The 17,726-nt window shown below is 40.0% G+C and overlaps 1 protein-coding gene across 13 annotated transcripts in view; it reads left to right on the top strand.

The window, feature by feature from the left end:
• REPS2 (RALBP1 associated Eps domain containing 2) overlaps positions 1–17,726 on the top strand; it is a 202,051-nt gene that overhangs the window by 108,800 nt on the left and 75,525 nt on the right. For 10 of the 13 annotated variants that reach the window (XR_004058326.1, XR_004058328.1, XR_004058327.1 and 7 more), the window contains exons 8-11: positions 1,301–1,443; positions 7,909–8,003; positions 13,941–14,010; positions 15,517–15,570. Coding sequence is in view for 9 of the 13 variants with exons in the window: in XM_030933824.1 (XP_030789684.1) it covers positions 1,301–1,443; positions 7,909–8,003; positions 13,941–14,010; positions 15,517–15,570 (362 nt within the window). In the remaining 4 variants the exon portion in view is untranslated. The remainder of the gene's footprint in view (positions 1–1,300; positions 1,444–7,908; positions 8,004–13,940; positions 14,011–15,516; positions 15,571–17,726) is intronic. The other 3 variants (XM_030933823.1, XM_030933828.1, XM_030933829.1) reach the window with 3 other exon arrangements.

Below are 17,726 nucleotides of genomic sequence, written 5' to 3' on the forward strand. Positions count from 1 at the left end.
CTAGCTTTTCAGTTTTTTCTAGAGACAGAATCTTGCTATGTTGACCAGGCTGGTCTTGAACTCCTTGCCTCAGGCGATCCTCCCGCCTTGGCTTCTGAAAGCACTGGGATTGCAGGCATAAGCCGCCATGCCCGGCCCTTATATTAGATTTTCTGGCTAGGGAAGAAAAAAGAAATTACCATTTTGAAAAGAATACCATTTGTTTTGGCAGAATTCCCAGTCTAAACGTTATTGGCATGAGGCCTCCTATCTTTTTGTTGAGACATGCCCATGAAAGCTGAGTGGTATTCTCTCTATCCAGCATATGAAGCAGTTTCCTGACCCCTCACTCTGGGAACAGCTATTTCAGGGCCCCAGTGCATTCGAAATTGGAGGAGGAGGATGTGAATGGTCTAAAGGAAAGTTATGGAGCTTACCTTAGAAATATATTTTCTTTCAGATAGTAATACCTTTCTAGAATAATTTTGTTTATGTCTTATCTCTATGCTTGTCCTAACACAAGTATACTTGTCTCTGTCTACCTTAGAGATGGTTAAGCTTATGGGGTCTTAGATATAATACTTTGGCAAATCAGTCTCTTTTGTGCTGAGTAAATAGGTCTGTGCCTTCTAGTGGGAAATAATGACTGAAGTTAAGCCTGTTTAAGACTCCCCTTTCTTCCTTTTTGTCTTATCTGGTTCCAGTCTTCTTTAGTTACTAGTTTTATCCTAAAACATCATTCATTCCATTTTTTATTGAGCTTACTTGTATTTTCCCAGTAGGGAGTTCTCAAGCAAAGAACAGTTTGGTACAAAAATTTACGTGACTTGAAAAGTTCAAGGTTTTCCCTTAAAGCTGAAAAACAAAGAGCTTATTTCTGTGCCCCAGGTAAACTGCATAGTGGCTGGGACAACTATAAAATGGCTGGGGCCACCCTTCCTCTGCCTGTTTTGAACACCATGTCCAGGGCTTTTCACCCCATGCAGCCTGCATTTACTGAATGACTGTGGACTTCTGGGTATGGTTTTTATTTCTGTGCCTTAGTTTCTTGTCCTGTGTCCTCAGCGTTGTAAGACACACCGACAGTGGAACCTGAAGAACTTAAATTTTTATTTATAAAATGCTACTGATGCTGATCCCATCAGTCAACATTTTTCTTCCTTGAAGTGGCCCCCAGAGATTTCAAATGGATTTGGCTAGGAGGGTTTGGGTACTGGTAGGGCCATCACCATAGAGTCTGGGAGTTTTATTGGCACGTTTGTGCCAAGCAACTTGTTCTGTAAGCCCCATGGTAGGTACTCATGACATTTGTTTCATTTAGGGAGCTTAGTGATGCTGACTGTGATGGAGCCCTGACCCTGCCTGAGTTCTGTGCTGCGTTTCATCTCATTGTGGCTCGGAAGAACGGCTACCCATTGCCTGAGGGCCTGCCTCCAACTCTGCAGCCAGAGTACCTGCAGGCGGGTAAGGCCTCACCATCAATTGTAAACCTTAAGTACTTTTCCTCCAGGCTGTGTAAAAAACTTTCGTTTCTTAAAATGATGTCCAGATACTTTGGGGAGTCCTTGATATTTACAGTTATTGTTCTTTAACTGCTGTTAGACTTTTACATCTCATAATGTGAGGAATAGGGCTGGTCTAGGTAAGTGTGTATTACCTGTTTTTCTCGTTCTATACCCTCTGGATGGATTTGAACCAAAGGTACCCTTTCATGACAGTTGTGAAATAGGCAAGTACTGAAATTCCCAGTTGGTATAAAATGAAGAGGAAGATCCTGTAGAGCCAAGTGTTAACTTGGTATTTTTAGGCACACCCCAGTGTTTCCAGGTGGCCCTGGGCAATGGAGTGGAATAGAGCTCTTATACCTAATTTAAAAGTCAAAAAATTACATGCAGTGAAATGTGCAAAGTGTTGTCGCCTTAAATGTATGCTTGATTAATTTTTATATATGTATACACCCATGTAACTGCAATCAGATATAGAATATTCTAGCATATCAGAAGGTTAGAATAGAACTGTTATGTTTCTCCTTAATAAAACAGTCTTGCTCAAATTATTGTTTTGGACCCTTTAGATAGGAAAGAGTCATGGTGAGTATAACATATGTATTAATTCCTTTGGGAGAGTGGAAAAGTTAATAGTGTGTCTTGCCCTATTCAAAGGCAAGTGGGCACTGGTCTGATTTCTATTATTCATGGAAGTATAGTGCTCATTGAGAGGCCCCAGAAACAGCTGGTGCTTTCAACAACCTTTCTCAATTTTTAGGGAACGGCTGTTAAAGAAATGAGAGCTTAGTCATGGGTGATTATTAGCAAGAGAGAGCAGTGTCTAAAGAAACTTTAATTACTTATTAGTAGAGTATAAATGTTGTGATTAGATCTGCAAAAGGCCTTAGACTATCTTGTCTAGTCCCTTCCTCATGATGACACCAGATTCAAAGTGGCAAATGTCTTATCTAAGTCAGTCTCGGTGCCTCTGACTCTCTTAAATAAAGAATCTGTCATTTTCTGTGTTAAATAGTGAGAGGATAGGAACTCAACCAAAGGGAAGAGGCCAAGTTTGTGGCTGCTGCTAAGTGACAGGTAGACATGTTGGGGGAAGAGTGACCCATTCTGGGATCTTCTTCAAATGTCCCCATAAAATATATGAAGGGGAGAGTTCAGAGAGCAAAACCTACTAATTTGTGGACTTGGATTTTGCTAACAATACCTGCTTTCTCCCTACTGCAGGCTGTAACTCCAGCCTGCTGCCCTTCCTTAGATCCTTGGAAGACCCTCATGGGTCCCAGGAATTAGCTTGCAATTGAGGAGCATGGGAAACTCCTCTTTTCTCTTTGGTGTCTTTCTCTCTCCATCTCATTCTCTCCCTCTTCTTGTCCCCTCCACTCCCCTCCCCTCCCCTCCCCTCCCCTCCCCTCCCCTCCCCTCCTTTCCCCTCCCCTCCTCTCCCCTCCCCTCCCTTCCTCTCCCCTCCCCTCCTCTCCTTTCTGTTTCTCCTGAATGAGGGCAAAGAAGCACTGGCATTTTGGGGGCTATCTTGACACCTACATGGCTCTCATTGCCAAGGCAGTGCAGGGCCATAGAAGAACCTCTTTTCTTGGGATTGGAGACACATGGGACTTTTGTCTCTCTCTAAAGGGAATTAACAGCTGGCAAAGGGCCAAGTTCTGTTCTAGGGTTAGTTATATTTAATACCTTCACTGTGTCCTCTTTCCAGCCCTGGAGAGAGTGCTGGGTAACCTCATCTCCCATGTCCCCACTGAGTTTTCTGTTTGGGGGTCATAATTAGTGCTGTTTTATTATTTTGATGGTGTATGGCCATGGAACCTGTGGGACATGCCATGACTCCTTATTTGAGAAGTCACTTTTGTAGGTGTCCAAGTGTTTCACAGATTATTTCAAAAGTCACTGACATAATGGCTGGGTGTGGTGGCTCACGCTTGTAATCTCAGCACTTTGGGAGGCCAAGGCAGGTGGATCACTGGAGGTCAGGAGTTTGAGACCAGCCTGGCCAACATGGTGAAACCCCATGTACTAAAAATACAAAAATTAGACAGGTGTGGTGGCACACATCTGTAGTACCAGCTATTAGGGAGGCCAAGACAGGAGAATCACTTGAACCTGGGAGGCAGAGGTTGCAGTGAGCCAAGATTGTACCACTGCACTCCAGCCTGGGTGATAGATCTAGACTCCATCTCAAAAAAAAAAAAAAAAAAAAAAAAATCACTGACATAATTTTTAGATATCTGAAATGTTAACAGGAAAGAAGTAATCTCTTGATTCCTTTCCTACTACCAATGGCTTCTTTTGACCTGCTTATTCAGTAAAGGGGAATCTATAAAAAAGAATGCCAATGAGCGTCATGTTTCTTCCTGGTCTTTTATGGAGACTGTCAGAATGCATTTATACAGGAACAAGGCAAGAATCTGTCATATACATTTCAATTGAACAAAAATTGCACATCATTTCCAGGGCTTGTGGGATTAATCTTAAATAATAATTATATAGTTCTAACAGAAAACATGAAAAGAACCCATAAAACACTATCAAACTCAGTGACAGTATATTTTAAAATGCTTTATCACCCATGTTTATCATTGTATGAAGCTTAAGAAAATGTCCAGAACCACCTAGGTCTCCTCTGTGCTTTTTTTTTTTTGCTTTTCTTTGCAAAATATGAGTGATCCTATTCATTTTTTTGTTCATTTTAATGGTATCTCATTTAGTGTTTTTTTTTTTTTTTTTTTGAGATGGAGTCTCGCTCTGTTGCCCAGGCTGGAGTGCAGTGGTGCAATCTCGGCTCACTGCAAGTTCTGCCTCCCGGGTTCACACCATTCTCCTGCCTCAGCCTCCCGAGTAACTGGGACTACAGGCACATGCCACCACACCCGGCTAATTTTTTGTATTTTTAGTAGAGATGGGGCTTCACCATGTTAGTCAAGATAGTCTCGATCTCCTGACCTCGTGATCTGCCTGCCTCGGCCTCCCAAAGTGCTGGGATTATAGGCGTGAGCCACCGCGCCTGGCCTAGTGCTTTTTTTCTTTTCTTTTTTTTAAAGCTTAACTCTCACCTTTTTCCAACTTTTTTCTAATTGATCTATATTCAGTCTTTAAAAAATCTAATTCAGTTTTTGATAAGATTGGTGAAGAGGATAAATTTGGTTGATATCTTCATGCATTCATAACTAGACAGGCTTGTTTTCTAAAATGATAATTTTTTTTTGAGCTAGAGTCTTGCTCTGTCACCCAGGCTTGAGTGCAGTGGCATGATCTTGGCTCACTGCAATCTCTGCCTCCTGGGTTCAAGCAATTCTCCTGCCTCAGCCTCTTGAGTAGCTGAAGCTACAGGCACCTGCCACCATGCCTGACAGATTTTTGTATTTTTAGTAGAGACGGGGTTTTACCATGTTGACCAGGCGGGTCCCAAACTCCTAGCCTCAAGTGATCCACCCACCTTGACCTCCCAAAGTGCTGGGATTACAGGCATGAGCCACCCACCACACCTGGCGTGTTTTGTAAAATAATGGAACAGGAATTCTATCTGATGCCATTTTACTTGCAATTCTGGAAATAGTCTCTTTTCCCTAATAGTAAAACTTCAATGACAGAGTTGTATTAGTTGGTGGCTTACCCTCTAGCCTTTTGATAGTTTCAGCTGGGTGAGGTGGCTGACACGTGTAATCCCAGCACTCTGGGAGGCTGAAGCAGGAGGATCAGTTGAGGTCAGGATTTCAAGACCAGCCTGGGCAGCGTGGTGAAACCCCGTCTCCACCAAAAAATACAAAAATTAGTGAGGTGTGGTGGTGCGCACCTGTGGTCCCCAGCTACTCGGATGGCTGAGGCAGGAGAATCTGGGAGGCAGAGGTTGCAGTGAGCCAAGATAGCGTCACTGCACTCCAGCCTGGCTGACAGAGTGAGACTCTGTCTCAAAAAATAAATAAATAAAATAAAATAAAATAAAAAATGAAAAAAAAAAGTCACCCTTTGATAGGTGATTTGGTGGGTTCTGGTAGAAATTTTTGCCATAGAGTTTGTTAAAAAATATCTATGACGTACTTACTGTGTGAGAGGTACCACATCATTCACTGTGGTCAGAATGCTGTATGAAGCAGAGCTCCTACTCCCATGAAGTAGTGGGCAGTTAATACGTGCCATCAAGGGGAAGCACAGATGCAGCAAGAGGGTGCATGACCTTAGGGAAGATTTCCTTAAATGTTTGCGCTGAGATGTGAAGACTGAGCTAGGAACTACATAGGTGAAGAAGGGAGAAGCTTAGGTTCTGAGAAGGGGGAATAACAGGTATGCTGGGGAGGCTCTGAGAGGGGACTTGGAACATAGGAGGAGTGAGAATTTCAGGCCACAGTGACTGGCGTGCACGGAACCAGGGTAGAGGGGCTGGGTTGAAGCTGAGGAAGAAGGTGGGGAACATATGACGGGCAATAATGTCACCTTATTTTAGGCGGATAAGTGACACAATCAGATTTGCTATGTGAAATGATCATGCAGGTTACTGTCCAGAGAACAGGTTTTGAGGGGCACGGGTAGAAACCAGAAGACTAAGTTGTGGTAGCTGGCCAGTCAGGAGCAGTAGGGCGCTTGCACTGGGGAGGCGACAGTGAGATGGAGAGATGTGGACACCTTTGAGAGAGATTTAGCAGGTAATTGACAACATTTATAGTTTTGGAAAGTGTTAGCTTTCTTCACAGGAAGATCCCCTCATGATAAAGCATCAGTCATATAATACTAGTCAGAGCCTTGATTGATAGACCAGAAAGAGAAATCTTAATAATGGTTCACACCACTCTTGGGGCTGGACTGAGGAGTGGTGCTTTTACTGAGTTTTTACCAAGGAAACAGATTATGAGGTATGGTCAGAAAAATCACCAGGGCCTACAGTTTGCCCCATCTGATACCAGTGAAATTCAGACCAGAGTAAGCAAATGAACAAATTAAGGTGCTTGTTCTTAACTCCATGTGGTGCTGATACTCAGACCAGTACTTACTTCCTTACTTACTGTATGTATGTATGCATGTATGTATTTATTTAAATTAGACACATAGGTAGGAAGGTAGGTAGATACATAGACAGATGAGACAGGGTCTCACTATGTTGCCCAGGCTGGTCTCAAACTCCTAGACTCAAGCAGTCCTCCTGCCTTGGCCTCCCAAAGTGCTGGCATTACAGGTGTGAGCCACCATGCCTGGCCAATGGCCAGTACTTTACTGCAGAAGGATATTGGCATTTCAGTCCCTGATGGGAGTGGGAGGGTGGGGAAGGATTTAAAACAATGCCAATCCACTTTTCACATTTGATTCAAGTTTTTTTTTTTAACCTTGCATTGCAATTTTATTTCCTAATAGCTTGTCTTGACAAATTGGTTTTTTTTTTTTTTTTTTTTTTTTTTGAGACGGAGTCTGGCTCTGTCTCCCAGGCTGGAGTGCAGTGGCCGGATCTCAGCTCACTGCAAGCTCCGCCTCCCGGGTTTACGCCATTCTCCTGCCTCAGCCTCCCGAGTAGCTGGGACTACAGGCGCCCGCCACCTCGCCCAGCTAGCTTTTTGTATTTTTAGTAGAGACGGGGTTCCACAAATTTGATTTGTAGCTTCTGTTTATTACCTGCTACAGTCTGCTTTTCCTCTTTGGAATATTGACAAATTTTCTAGCTGTTGAGATATTTCTTTCCTAATTACTTTGTGACAAAGTAGTGCAGCAGAATCTGCTTCTAAGACATAGCCTGGTGTGAAGTAATTAGCTTACCAAGTAGACTGATCTTTCCTCATGTGAATTCGCTTAACTACTGAAATAACAGCCAGTGTCACTATTGCATATTGAAAGAAACCCTTAATGTGATTCTTTTTTCTTTGTTGTAAATCAGCAAGAATTTATGCTCTTATTTTTATCATTCCTGCCAACCAAGGAGATAAATATTTCATAAAATTACCTTGGGTGCACATCATTGTAAGATCTTGCCTATATCTAACAATAGTTAAATGATGTATTTCCTTAGTTAATGTCCCTATACATTAGAAACTACACTAGTAACATAGTTAAGACTTACATATTGTGATAGTGATGGTTAATGTGGAAAATTACTATGCTATAACATGAAGTGTTCAGAGCACATACTCTTCAGCCAGACTGCTGAGAGTTAAAGTCCCTGCTCTTCTATTTATCAGCTGTATGACCTTGAGTAAGTTGCTTAACTTCCCTGTTCTCAGTTTCATCACATGTGAAATGGGGATAATAGAAGTACTGGGTTGTCCGTGTAAAGAACTGAAAATACTACCCTAGCATGATGAATGCCATAAGTGGTCTATCAGAGCTAGCTGATTTTGTTGTTATATTTAACGAGCACAGAAAAGCTGATGGGAAACACTGATTACTATGGCTCTAGGAAATATTCTTATATATTCTTTTTGTTTCTTCCTAGCTTTTCCTAAGCCCAAGTGGGACTGTCAATTATTTGATTCTTATTCTGAGTCACTGCCGGCAAATCAACAACCTCGTGACTTGAATCGGATGGAGGTAAAGATTTTCGTATGCTGATAAATAAGGATGTGTATGGAGTTAAATCCATTAGCCTATGTTCTTTATGAACTCTGGAAAATGAACTTTTTTTTTTTGCTTGAAAATGAGCTTTTATAACATTTCCTTTTCGTACTTGGTAATTATTAATACTTTGATGCTCAGCCTTTCAGATCTAGACACCAGATGTATCTATAATTTTCCCCCTTTTCTCCCTAAAACTGGATGTGCTAAAGTAAGTAACATAATCTCTGGACCTTCTAGATGCGAAATGTAGATATAGCCAAACTAAGCCAGAAAATTCTAGCCAAGTTATTTACTTTAACCAAACTTTAATTCCCTAGTAAACAATTTTAATTGTATTTTTATCAGTTGGGCATTAATAAGCTATACTGAACCAGAACTGCTTTGAGAAGAGGTTTGAGGACTTTATATGAGGGCCCCAAATCACATTCGGAACTCCTTCAGGATTTTTAGCTTTCGGACCAAATGAGGACTGATTTGGATGATCCCCAAAAGGAACTTGGAGAATTCCCCCAGTGTTGGGCCATGGATGGAAGGACTTAGCCAAGTGCTTAGGGAGCCTTAGCTATGGATCAATAAATAGGAGTTGTTATAGTTATTGTTGTCATCACCACTGTCATTATCATCATTATCACCATTATGATTACTATGATGACAACTTAGGATACCTGCTGTTCCCTTCCTTAAAAAATTTGGAAATGTTTAATAAATGGAGCTTTATTCACAGACTCCTATTAGCGTCCTCTGACCCTAGTTGAAACCATTGCAAGATGATAGAAGTCAAAGGCAGGGAGCAGGGACATTTCTTTAATTTCTTGTGACTGTGCATGATGATTTATTCTCTCACATGAGGCCCTCATGCCTGTAGCGTGTGTTATGGATGGCATCGTCTGCTCCCCTGTGAGCCAGTCAAGCCTGCCTTTCCAGTGCTCCTCTGACTAACATCTCTCTTTGCCACTTTGCTTTTCTTTCTTTGAGTTGCATCCTCCATGATACTTTCCTCAGATTTCTACTCATGGGAAAAAGACATAAAGAAAAGTCACTTCAGAAGGAATGACAGATGTGGATTTGAAGAATTTTGGTTAAAAAATTTTTTTTTTCTGCAGAATGCATATGACAGAGACAGATAAAATCGTTTGCCACTTTTCATGGCCCTTGGTTTACTTTGGAGATTCTAGCAGTGTTTAAAGAGCTTTGTTTATCAAGCCAGGATGGATACTTCTATGGCTCTCTGACTCTGTGTGTGTGTATGTGTGTATGATGGCCCCCCGCTTGCATAAAATGATGAAGTTATTAGTTGATCTTCTTTTAAAATGGCCATAAAATCTGTTACACACACACACACACACACACCCTGATGTCTTTTATACTCTGTTACACACACACACACACACACACACACACACACACACACACACACACACACAGTCTCTCTCACTGCCTCTTTGTTTCTCTCTCTCTCTCTAATGTCCTGGATGACATTACATATATTCACCTTTGTGGATGTTATATGCAGCTAGTTTTATATACTTTTGTATACTTTAAGTGACCTCCTTGGGGAGGGGAGATTAAAAACTACCTAGTCTTTTTTTTTTTTGGCCCTATCCAAAGAAGAAAGCAAAACAACAACAACAAAATCCCTCTTTTCCAGCCAAATTGTTATTTTTGAGGATGCTATGGTTTTAGACAATGAATGCAGTAAACAGAATTCAAGGACAAAGTAATAGGGTTAATTGATGGTTTGTTCATTTAAGAAGTATGGAAGTATGGGTCAGATTGCAATAATGATTCAATATTTCATGTTCTTCTAAACTATTACTGATTTTTCTTTCTACCAGTCTTTTAATATATCATGAATGCATGGAGTTTAATTAGATTTTGGAACTAGCCCTGTGATCGATGACTCCAGTATAGGTGGTTGTGTTCTGAACAAAGCTGCAGCTGATTTAGGTCCCAGGTCGTGAGAAATTGGCTTAGTGATACATCTTTTTCTAAAGACAGCAGAGCTGTAGCCATGTACTTATTTCCATTAAGAATTACAGATGATAATTTCAGGTGTATTTCTCTTTATGAGTGTCTCTTAGATTACTGGATTTCTTTCTTTTTCTAAACAGCTTTACTGATAGAGACTTTACATACCATACCATTTAAAGTATGTAATTCAGTAATTTTTATTATATTAACAGTTGTTCCACCATCACTGCAGTTTAATTTTAGAACATCATCAGCCCAAAGAGAAACCCAATACTCATGAGCAGTCACTTCCTATTCCCCTGTCTCTGCCAGCCTCTGATAATCACTCATCTATTTTCTGTCTCTAGATTTGCCTATTCTGGACATTTCCTATAAATGGAAGCATATAGTATGTAGTGTTTTGTGACCGTATTCTTTCACTTAGTATAATGTTTTCAGGGTTCACTCAGATCATAACATGTATCAGTGCTTCATTCCTGTTTAATGCTGAATAATATTGCATTGTATGGATATGCTACATTTTGTTTGTCCATTCATCAGTTGATGGACGTTTGCATTGCTTCCACTTTTAGCTATTATAAATAATGCTACTATGAACATAGATGTACAGGTTTTTGTGTGGATGTGTGTTTTTGGTTCTCTTGAGTATATACCTAGGAGTGGAGTTGTTGGATTGTATCATAACTTAACTTTTTGAGGAATCACCAAACTGGTTTCCAAAGCAACTATACTATTTTACATTCTTCCACTAGCAGTGTATGAGGGTTCCAATTTTCCCACATCCTTGTTAACACTTATTGTCTGACTTTTTGATTTTAGACATCCTAGTGGAATGAAGTGGTGTCTCATTGTGGTTTTGATTTGAGTTTTCTAATGATTAATGACATTGAGCATCTTTTTGTGTGCTTATTGGCCATTTGTATATCTTCTTTGGTGAAGTGTCTAAGTCCTTTGTCCATTTTAAAATTGAATTACTTGTCTACTATTGAATTGTAAGTGTTCTTGTGCTTTTGGCATCATATCTAAGAAACCATTGCCTAATATTAAATCATGAAGATTTACTCCCGTGTTTTCTTCTAAGAGTTTTTTTGTTTTTGTTTTTGTCTTTTTTTGTTTTGTTTTTTGAGATGCAATCTCACTCTCCTGCCAGGCTGAAGTGCAGTGGCATGATCTCAGCTCATTGCATCCTCTGCCTCGCGGGTTCAAACGATTCTCCTGCCTCAGCCTCCTGAGTAGCTGGGACTACAGGTGTGCACCACCAAGCCCAGATAATTTTTCTATTTTTAGTAGAGATGGGATTTCACCATGTTGGCCAGGATGGTCTCGATTTCTTGACCTTGTGATCCGCCCACCTCGGCCTCCCATAGTGCTGGGATTACAGGCATGAACCACTGAGTCTGGCCTCTTCTAAGAGTTTTATAGTTTTAGACCTTTACATTTAGGCGTGTGATTAATTTTGAGTTAATTTTTGTGTATGTTCTGAGGAAGAGGTCCAACTTTATTTTTTTGTATGTGGATTTCTAGTCATCCCAGCACCATTTATTGAAAAGACGCTTTTTTCCCCATTGAATTGTCTTGCACCCTTTTTGGAAATCAACTGACCGTAAATGTAAGGGTTTATTTCTGGGTTTTCAGTTCTATTCTATTGATCTATATGTTTATGATTATGACAGTACCACAGTGTCTTGATAATTTTAGATTTGTAGTAAGTTTTGAAATCAGGAAGTGTGAATCGTTTAACTTTGTTCCTCTTTTTCAGAATATTTTGCTATTCTGACTTCCTTGCATTTCCATATGAAATTTAGGACAAACTTGCCAAATTCTGACAAAAAAAGATTGCATTGAATTTGTAGATCAGTTTGGAGAGTATGGCCACCTTACCAATATTAAGTCTTCTAACTCATCAGCATGAGATGTCTTTCCATTTATTTAATTTCTTTAAACAGTTTTTTGAGATTTCTTTTTATCTACATTGCCTACTCCTAAATTATGTTATTCTCCGAAGGGGTCTGATTTATAATGCAGGTGGCAAAAGACAATGAAGGAAATGTACTGTTATGATACATTGTCTGTTCTATTGGAGATAGTAGACTTCGAATAGGAAATTATATATGGATACTTCATTTTAATGAGTAAATCTCAGCACTATGTGAGGCCGAGGTGGGCAGATCACGAGGTTAGGAGATCGAGACCATCCTGGCTAATGCAGTGAAACCCTGTCTTTGCTAAAAATACAAAAAATTAGCCGGGCGTGGTGGCACGTGCCTCTAGTCCCAGATACTCAGGAGGCTGAGGCAGGAGAATCACTTGAACCTGGGAGGCGGAGGTTGCAGTGAGCCAAGATTGTGCCACTGCACTCCAGCCTGGGGGATAGAGCAGGATTCCGTCTAAAAAAAAAAAAAAAAAAAAAAAAAAAAAAATTACTTGAGTGAAGACTGTTAAATCCTAGACCAGTTTTCTACTAAGTAATACTTCGGTCTCTTTCTTGGGAATAGTTTAAAACAACAGTTTAAAACAAAAGTGTTGCTTATCTCTCTGGGATTGTTTAGGTTCTGAGAGGTAAACCAATTAACTTTTTGGAACACCAGATGGCTCCAGGAATTTGCTCTTTCCTTCAAGATAAATGTTACAATTTATCTTTATTTGATTTGTGACTGTGTTTTAAATATAAACAGTATCAAAAGGCATATGATGACAAGTCTTCCATCTACCAAGTCACCTTTGAATTCTTACATATCTTTCCAGAGTTTGTGTATATAAATAAAGCAAATATGAATATATATTATTCTTTAATCTTATAGGCCTTAGAGTGCATATTCTTTTCCAGCTTTGAGGTATAATTGACAAAAATATATATTTACGATGTTTTCATCTATGTGTATGAAATGATTACTGCAATCAGACTAATTAACATATCTGTCACCTCTCACATAGTTACCTTTTTTTTGGTGTAGTGAGAACATTTAAGATCAACTCCCTTAGCAGTTTTCAAATATACCATACATTGTTATTAACTATAGTTAGAGTGTGTGTTAAATTGAGAATTTATAAGAAATAAATTTATAGTAAGTAGATTTTAAATGGTTTAAAACTAATTCATACTTAATAGATTTGGGTATTCACATTAGTGTAAGTGAGGACTTCCCCCCGTTTGCATTAGGAGAAAATGTTAATCTGCTTATCATAAAATTCTTTTATCCCATAACAAGAACGCTGTTTTAATCAGGTTTAGACACCATCTGCATGACAGATTTTGGCAAACACCCACATTGTGGGGCCACTTGTCAGAACTTCTTTGTGTTTGTGAAAAAATACATAAAGGACAGGTTTGTTCTTGGCCAAATGGACAAGAGTTGCTATGCAATTCTGTGGCTGAATCCCAGTCTGAATTCAGATTTAATACATGTCCCTTAATCTGAATCATATTTTTCCTCTGTGTATGTAAAATTTCAATACAAATTAACATACACCTCACTTGGAACCTAAAAAAAATAAGACAGTATTAAATGCAGGGTTTACTGCAGACAGAAATGTTGGCAAGAAATAATAGATTTTAAGACATTTTCGGCTGGGCGTGGTGGCTCACGCCTGTAGTCTAGCACTTTGGGAGGCTGAGGTGGGCGGATCACAAGGTCAGGAGATCGAGACCATCCTGGCTAACACAGTGAAAGCCCATCTCTACTAAAAATACAAAAAATTAGCTGGGCGTGGTGGTGGGTGCCTGTAGTCCCAGCTACTCGGGAGGCTGAGGCAGGAGAATGGCGTGAACCCGGGAGGCAGAGGTTGCAGTGAGTCGAGATCCGGCCACTGCACTCCAGCCTGAGTGACAGTGTGAGACTTCGTCTCAAAAAAAAAAATAAAAAATTTTTTTCATCATATGTGTGCATCACTTAATTTCTGTTCCAACCAGTTTAATTCATTTACTTTTCTTTTTCAAAGAAGACATCTGTTAAAGACATGGCTGACCTTCCTGTCCTTACCCAGGATGTGACTAGTGATGACAAACAAGGTAGGAAAAGAATCAGTTTTCTTCCTTAACCAACGTTCTACCTCTGTTATCTTATCTACTCCTCTTGGAATGGTGGCTTCTAGAGCATATGAGGGCGGTTCTCAGCATGTAAACACATTTGGATAGATTAAGTAGTTCAAATCATTGTCATAAAACAGTAGTTCACAAAGTGGTGGTAGCAAGAGCTTGAGTGTCCAGAGTCTTCCAAGTCATTGGCCCTTTAGTCTTTGCTGACCCTCAGGCTACTCTTAACACCTTACACTGGAATCTGATCGTGGCAATTAGGAAATGACTGGAAGCTGAATGAATTGAGTGCTTAACATGTTGTGTTTGCGGATGTGATCCCAGACATCAGTGTAAATGCACATTTGCACACAGTTCTAATCCATGAGGAAGTTCTCTTCTGGACAGAGCTTTTGTCCTTAGCATTTATCTGTTCTTGTCTTTGTGAGTGTGGGAGTGTGACATGGAACCCAGCTATAATTTTCCTATCTTACTGGGCAGCTGAGAAGCAGTGCAGCACAGTATTCCGTGTTAGAGCTACTCCCAGGGATGAGTTGGCCTGGGAATATCTAGAAGTGTGGGAGGGACCCTCTCTCCCACCTCCTATACTTTGTATAGTGCTTTATAATCTACCAGGTCCTTCCTCATATACTGTCTTATTCAGTCCTCACAAAACTGAATGGAGGCTGGTAAGTTTTATCACCTGAAATTTAGAGATGAGTAAACTAAAATTCAGACACTATGAATCATTTGCCTAGTTATTAAGACAAAGATTTGGGACAAGAACCAAGATTTTTTCTAAGCCTCAAGCCAGTATTCTGCCTGTTATTTGATATTGATTTACTACCCATGAATGAGAGGCTTATTTGAAGGGACTAAAAATCAGTGAAGCTATTTCAGGTTTTATTGTTGAGGCCTGCCATTGATTAGGCATTGTATGGGGGCTAAACATGAAAAATAAGTTTTCCATTAAGCGACAGTAATTGCATGTTCTCTATTTAAATACTTGTTTGGGAGAGACAGCTAGAAGTGGACATTGTCTGCGGTAGCATGTATTCTGACCATTCTCCTAACCATTTGTACAGTGGAATAACTGACCATTTGTACAGTGGAATAACTGGGCAAACTATAAAAATATTGAAACCTGGATTTCACAACCAGGGGTTCTCATGTCATCAGTCTGGGTGTCAGGAATGAAAGAGGGAGAAACTCCCAATACTTCCTGGTAATACTCCTCCTATCTGCTTGAGGTGCTGTCTCTGGGAAGTTGAAAATACATCTTTGCTCTTTGTAGAAGGAGAACCTATTTCCATACTCCAGGAGGTCTTTATTGTTTTAGTAAATGCTATAGCAACTTTTAGAGGTTTGTGAGACCTGTTTTTGTAAGTGATGACTAGCAATTCTTTGTTTTAATCCAATTTGCCTCAGAAATGACATTTTATAGTTTCAATTTTTTTCCCTCTTTTCCCTTTCTCGTTGCTTAAAAAAACAAAACACGACTAGCTTTGAAAAGTACTATCAATGAAGCCTTATCAAAGGACGTGTCTGAGGATCCAGGTAGGAGAAAACCATTTTTGTATACTTTCTATATAATTATTTTTAAATAAAAAACAGCAAGTCAGTGAGTAGAAGATTGATACCTCTGTGATAGTGTGTCTGTTTCTCTCTATTTATTTGTCTTGTATTTTATTACAAGGAAACCTTTTGGCTTTTTACCCTTTCTCTCTTTTCAGGTATGAGAACAGGGTGATATCTTTTCAAGTTTTTAAGTTTCACTGAAAGGATCACTCCGTGTCAATATAGGGTCATGTTACTAAGTGCAAACTTCAGAAGGCTTGAGGTTGAGATAATTTCAACAAGGCATTTTGGGTTTTGTGTAGAGTAAGAAACTTATGGGGTAGATCAATTGGAGGCCCAGAGTTGTATTTTCCATTTCCAAAGCAGAAATCTCAAATATTTTTATTATGCTTCACCACCAGGAAGGCAACTATATGTGCTTATATATGGAGTGAATTCCAAGAAGAAAAATAAAAGTTGTCCAGTTTTTTGGGGAGTCAGACCTGTGTCTGTGGAGTCATGGAGAATGACTGCCCCTGTGTCCTCAGCTCTCTGTTGATGGAGCCATCATTGAACCAAGTTGAATCTAGTTAAAAACAAAGTGACTACAGAAGACATTACTATTTGGAGCTCTAGTTATAAGGACATGAAAGAAGTTGTTGCTTTCGCTTTTGCTGTTATCTTTCTTGCATATTTTAAATAAGTCAATCATGTTTGTTGTGATAAGCTAGCTATCATCCTGGGCTTATTTGTTGAACACTGGAACAGAGGAATCAATATAATGTTGAGGCTTATGCTGTGGTACAATATTTCCCAAATGTCAAGTTCATTCAGAGTTTCAAAGAGAGATGGGTGGAGGGAGAGGAAGGAATTGGAGGAGTGGGAGAAAAATACGGTAGGGGGAAGGAGAAAGAGAGAATATGAGAATGAGAATAAATATGAATGAATGTGGATGATGGATTTCAATTATGGAGGCCTGAGAAACTGTATTTTTTGGCAGCTCCCCAGTTGGTTCTGGTACATAGCCTGTTTTGGGAACCACCAGCTGTGGAAGGTGATGCTACAAAATAGAAAATTAAGGTTATAGATCAACCATGACTCCAAAAATGATGGGAATTCCGAAGCTTAATTTTGACTTTTGAAACAGATTTGAATTCATTCCTTATTGGGTGAAATGTTCTGTTAATGTAGGCCAACACCTGGGGCAGTTCTTTCTAGCTCTTATTTCTGGAGCTAAAATGGATGCATTCCAGTTTCATAAACTTCATGTCGTATTAGTAAAAGCTGTTTAAATTTGGAGTGTTAAATTGGTGCTTCTCCAACAGCCTTTGAGTATCATAACTCTTCCTACTTTTTTTTTTAAGGGATTTTAGCACAAGATCAAGTGTCCTCTGGGGCATGAGCTTTAGATCTCATTTTAAACATTCCTTCATTGACTAGGACATGGCATCACCAAATAAAACTCGACAGGTGTGCCACAGCATGGGAAGTATGTGGGAATTGATTTCACATTGTGCCTGGGAGCATGCCATGTGTTTTCTGATTTGTTTTTCCCACTACTGCCCCTCTCTGGGTATGAGGGAGTTCCTCATCTTAAACATAGTTAATCCCCCCTTTTCTGGGAAATGTTTGGATTCCCAATGGGAGACACAAGAGTTTCAAGGTGGTGATTTAGAATTCTGGATGGCTGTCCTTGCCATGCGGACCTCAGTTCAGTTGCTGCCTTTTGGAGGGTTAATCTCTAGGCCTGCTCCTCTTTCCGTTCCCATTTCCTGGAAAGATGACATGCCTTGAGTGTTCTAGGAAGTTGGCATTCCTCTTTCCAGCTACACGAGAAGCTATGATCCATTTGTTGTAATTGCTGAGAATGTCTATATTAGTGGAGTCTTAAGAGATTTTTTAACCAATATCCCATTCCAACCTAATTCAACAGAGCACCATGTACAATGATGGTCTTTTTCTTGATGTCTCTGGCCCATGTTGAGGTGTTTTCAGCTGGTTCACCCTCACGGTGCTGTCTTTAGACTGCTGTTGGTGATTCTAGCAGCTGCTCCATTGCCAACTATCACCCCATGTTTTTATTGGGGTAGAGCAGTTCTGTCCTTCTGTTACCTGCTCCCACCTGCACCTCCTTTGCTGTCCTAGAAGGAACTAAA

This window comes from Rhinopithecus roxellana, chromosome 7 (assembly GCF_007565055.1).
Source record: "Rhinopithecus roxellana isolate Shanxi Qingling chromosome 7, ASM756505v1, whole genome shotgun sequence".
In the NCBI taxonomy this organism is placed as follows: Eukaryota; Metazoa; Chordata; class Mammalia; order Primates; family Cercopithecidae; genus Rhinopithecus; species Rhinopithecus roxellana.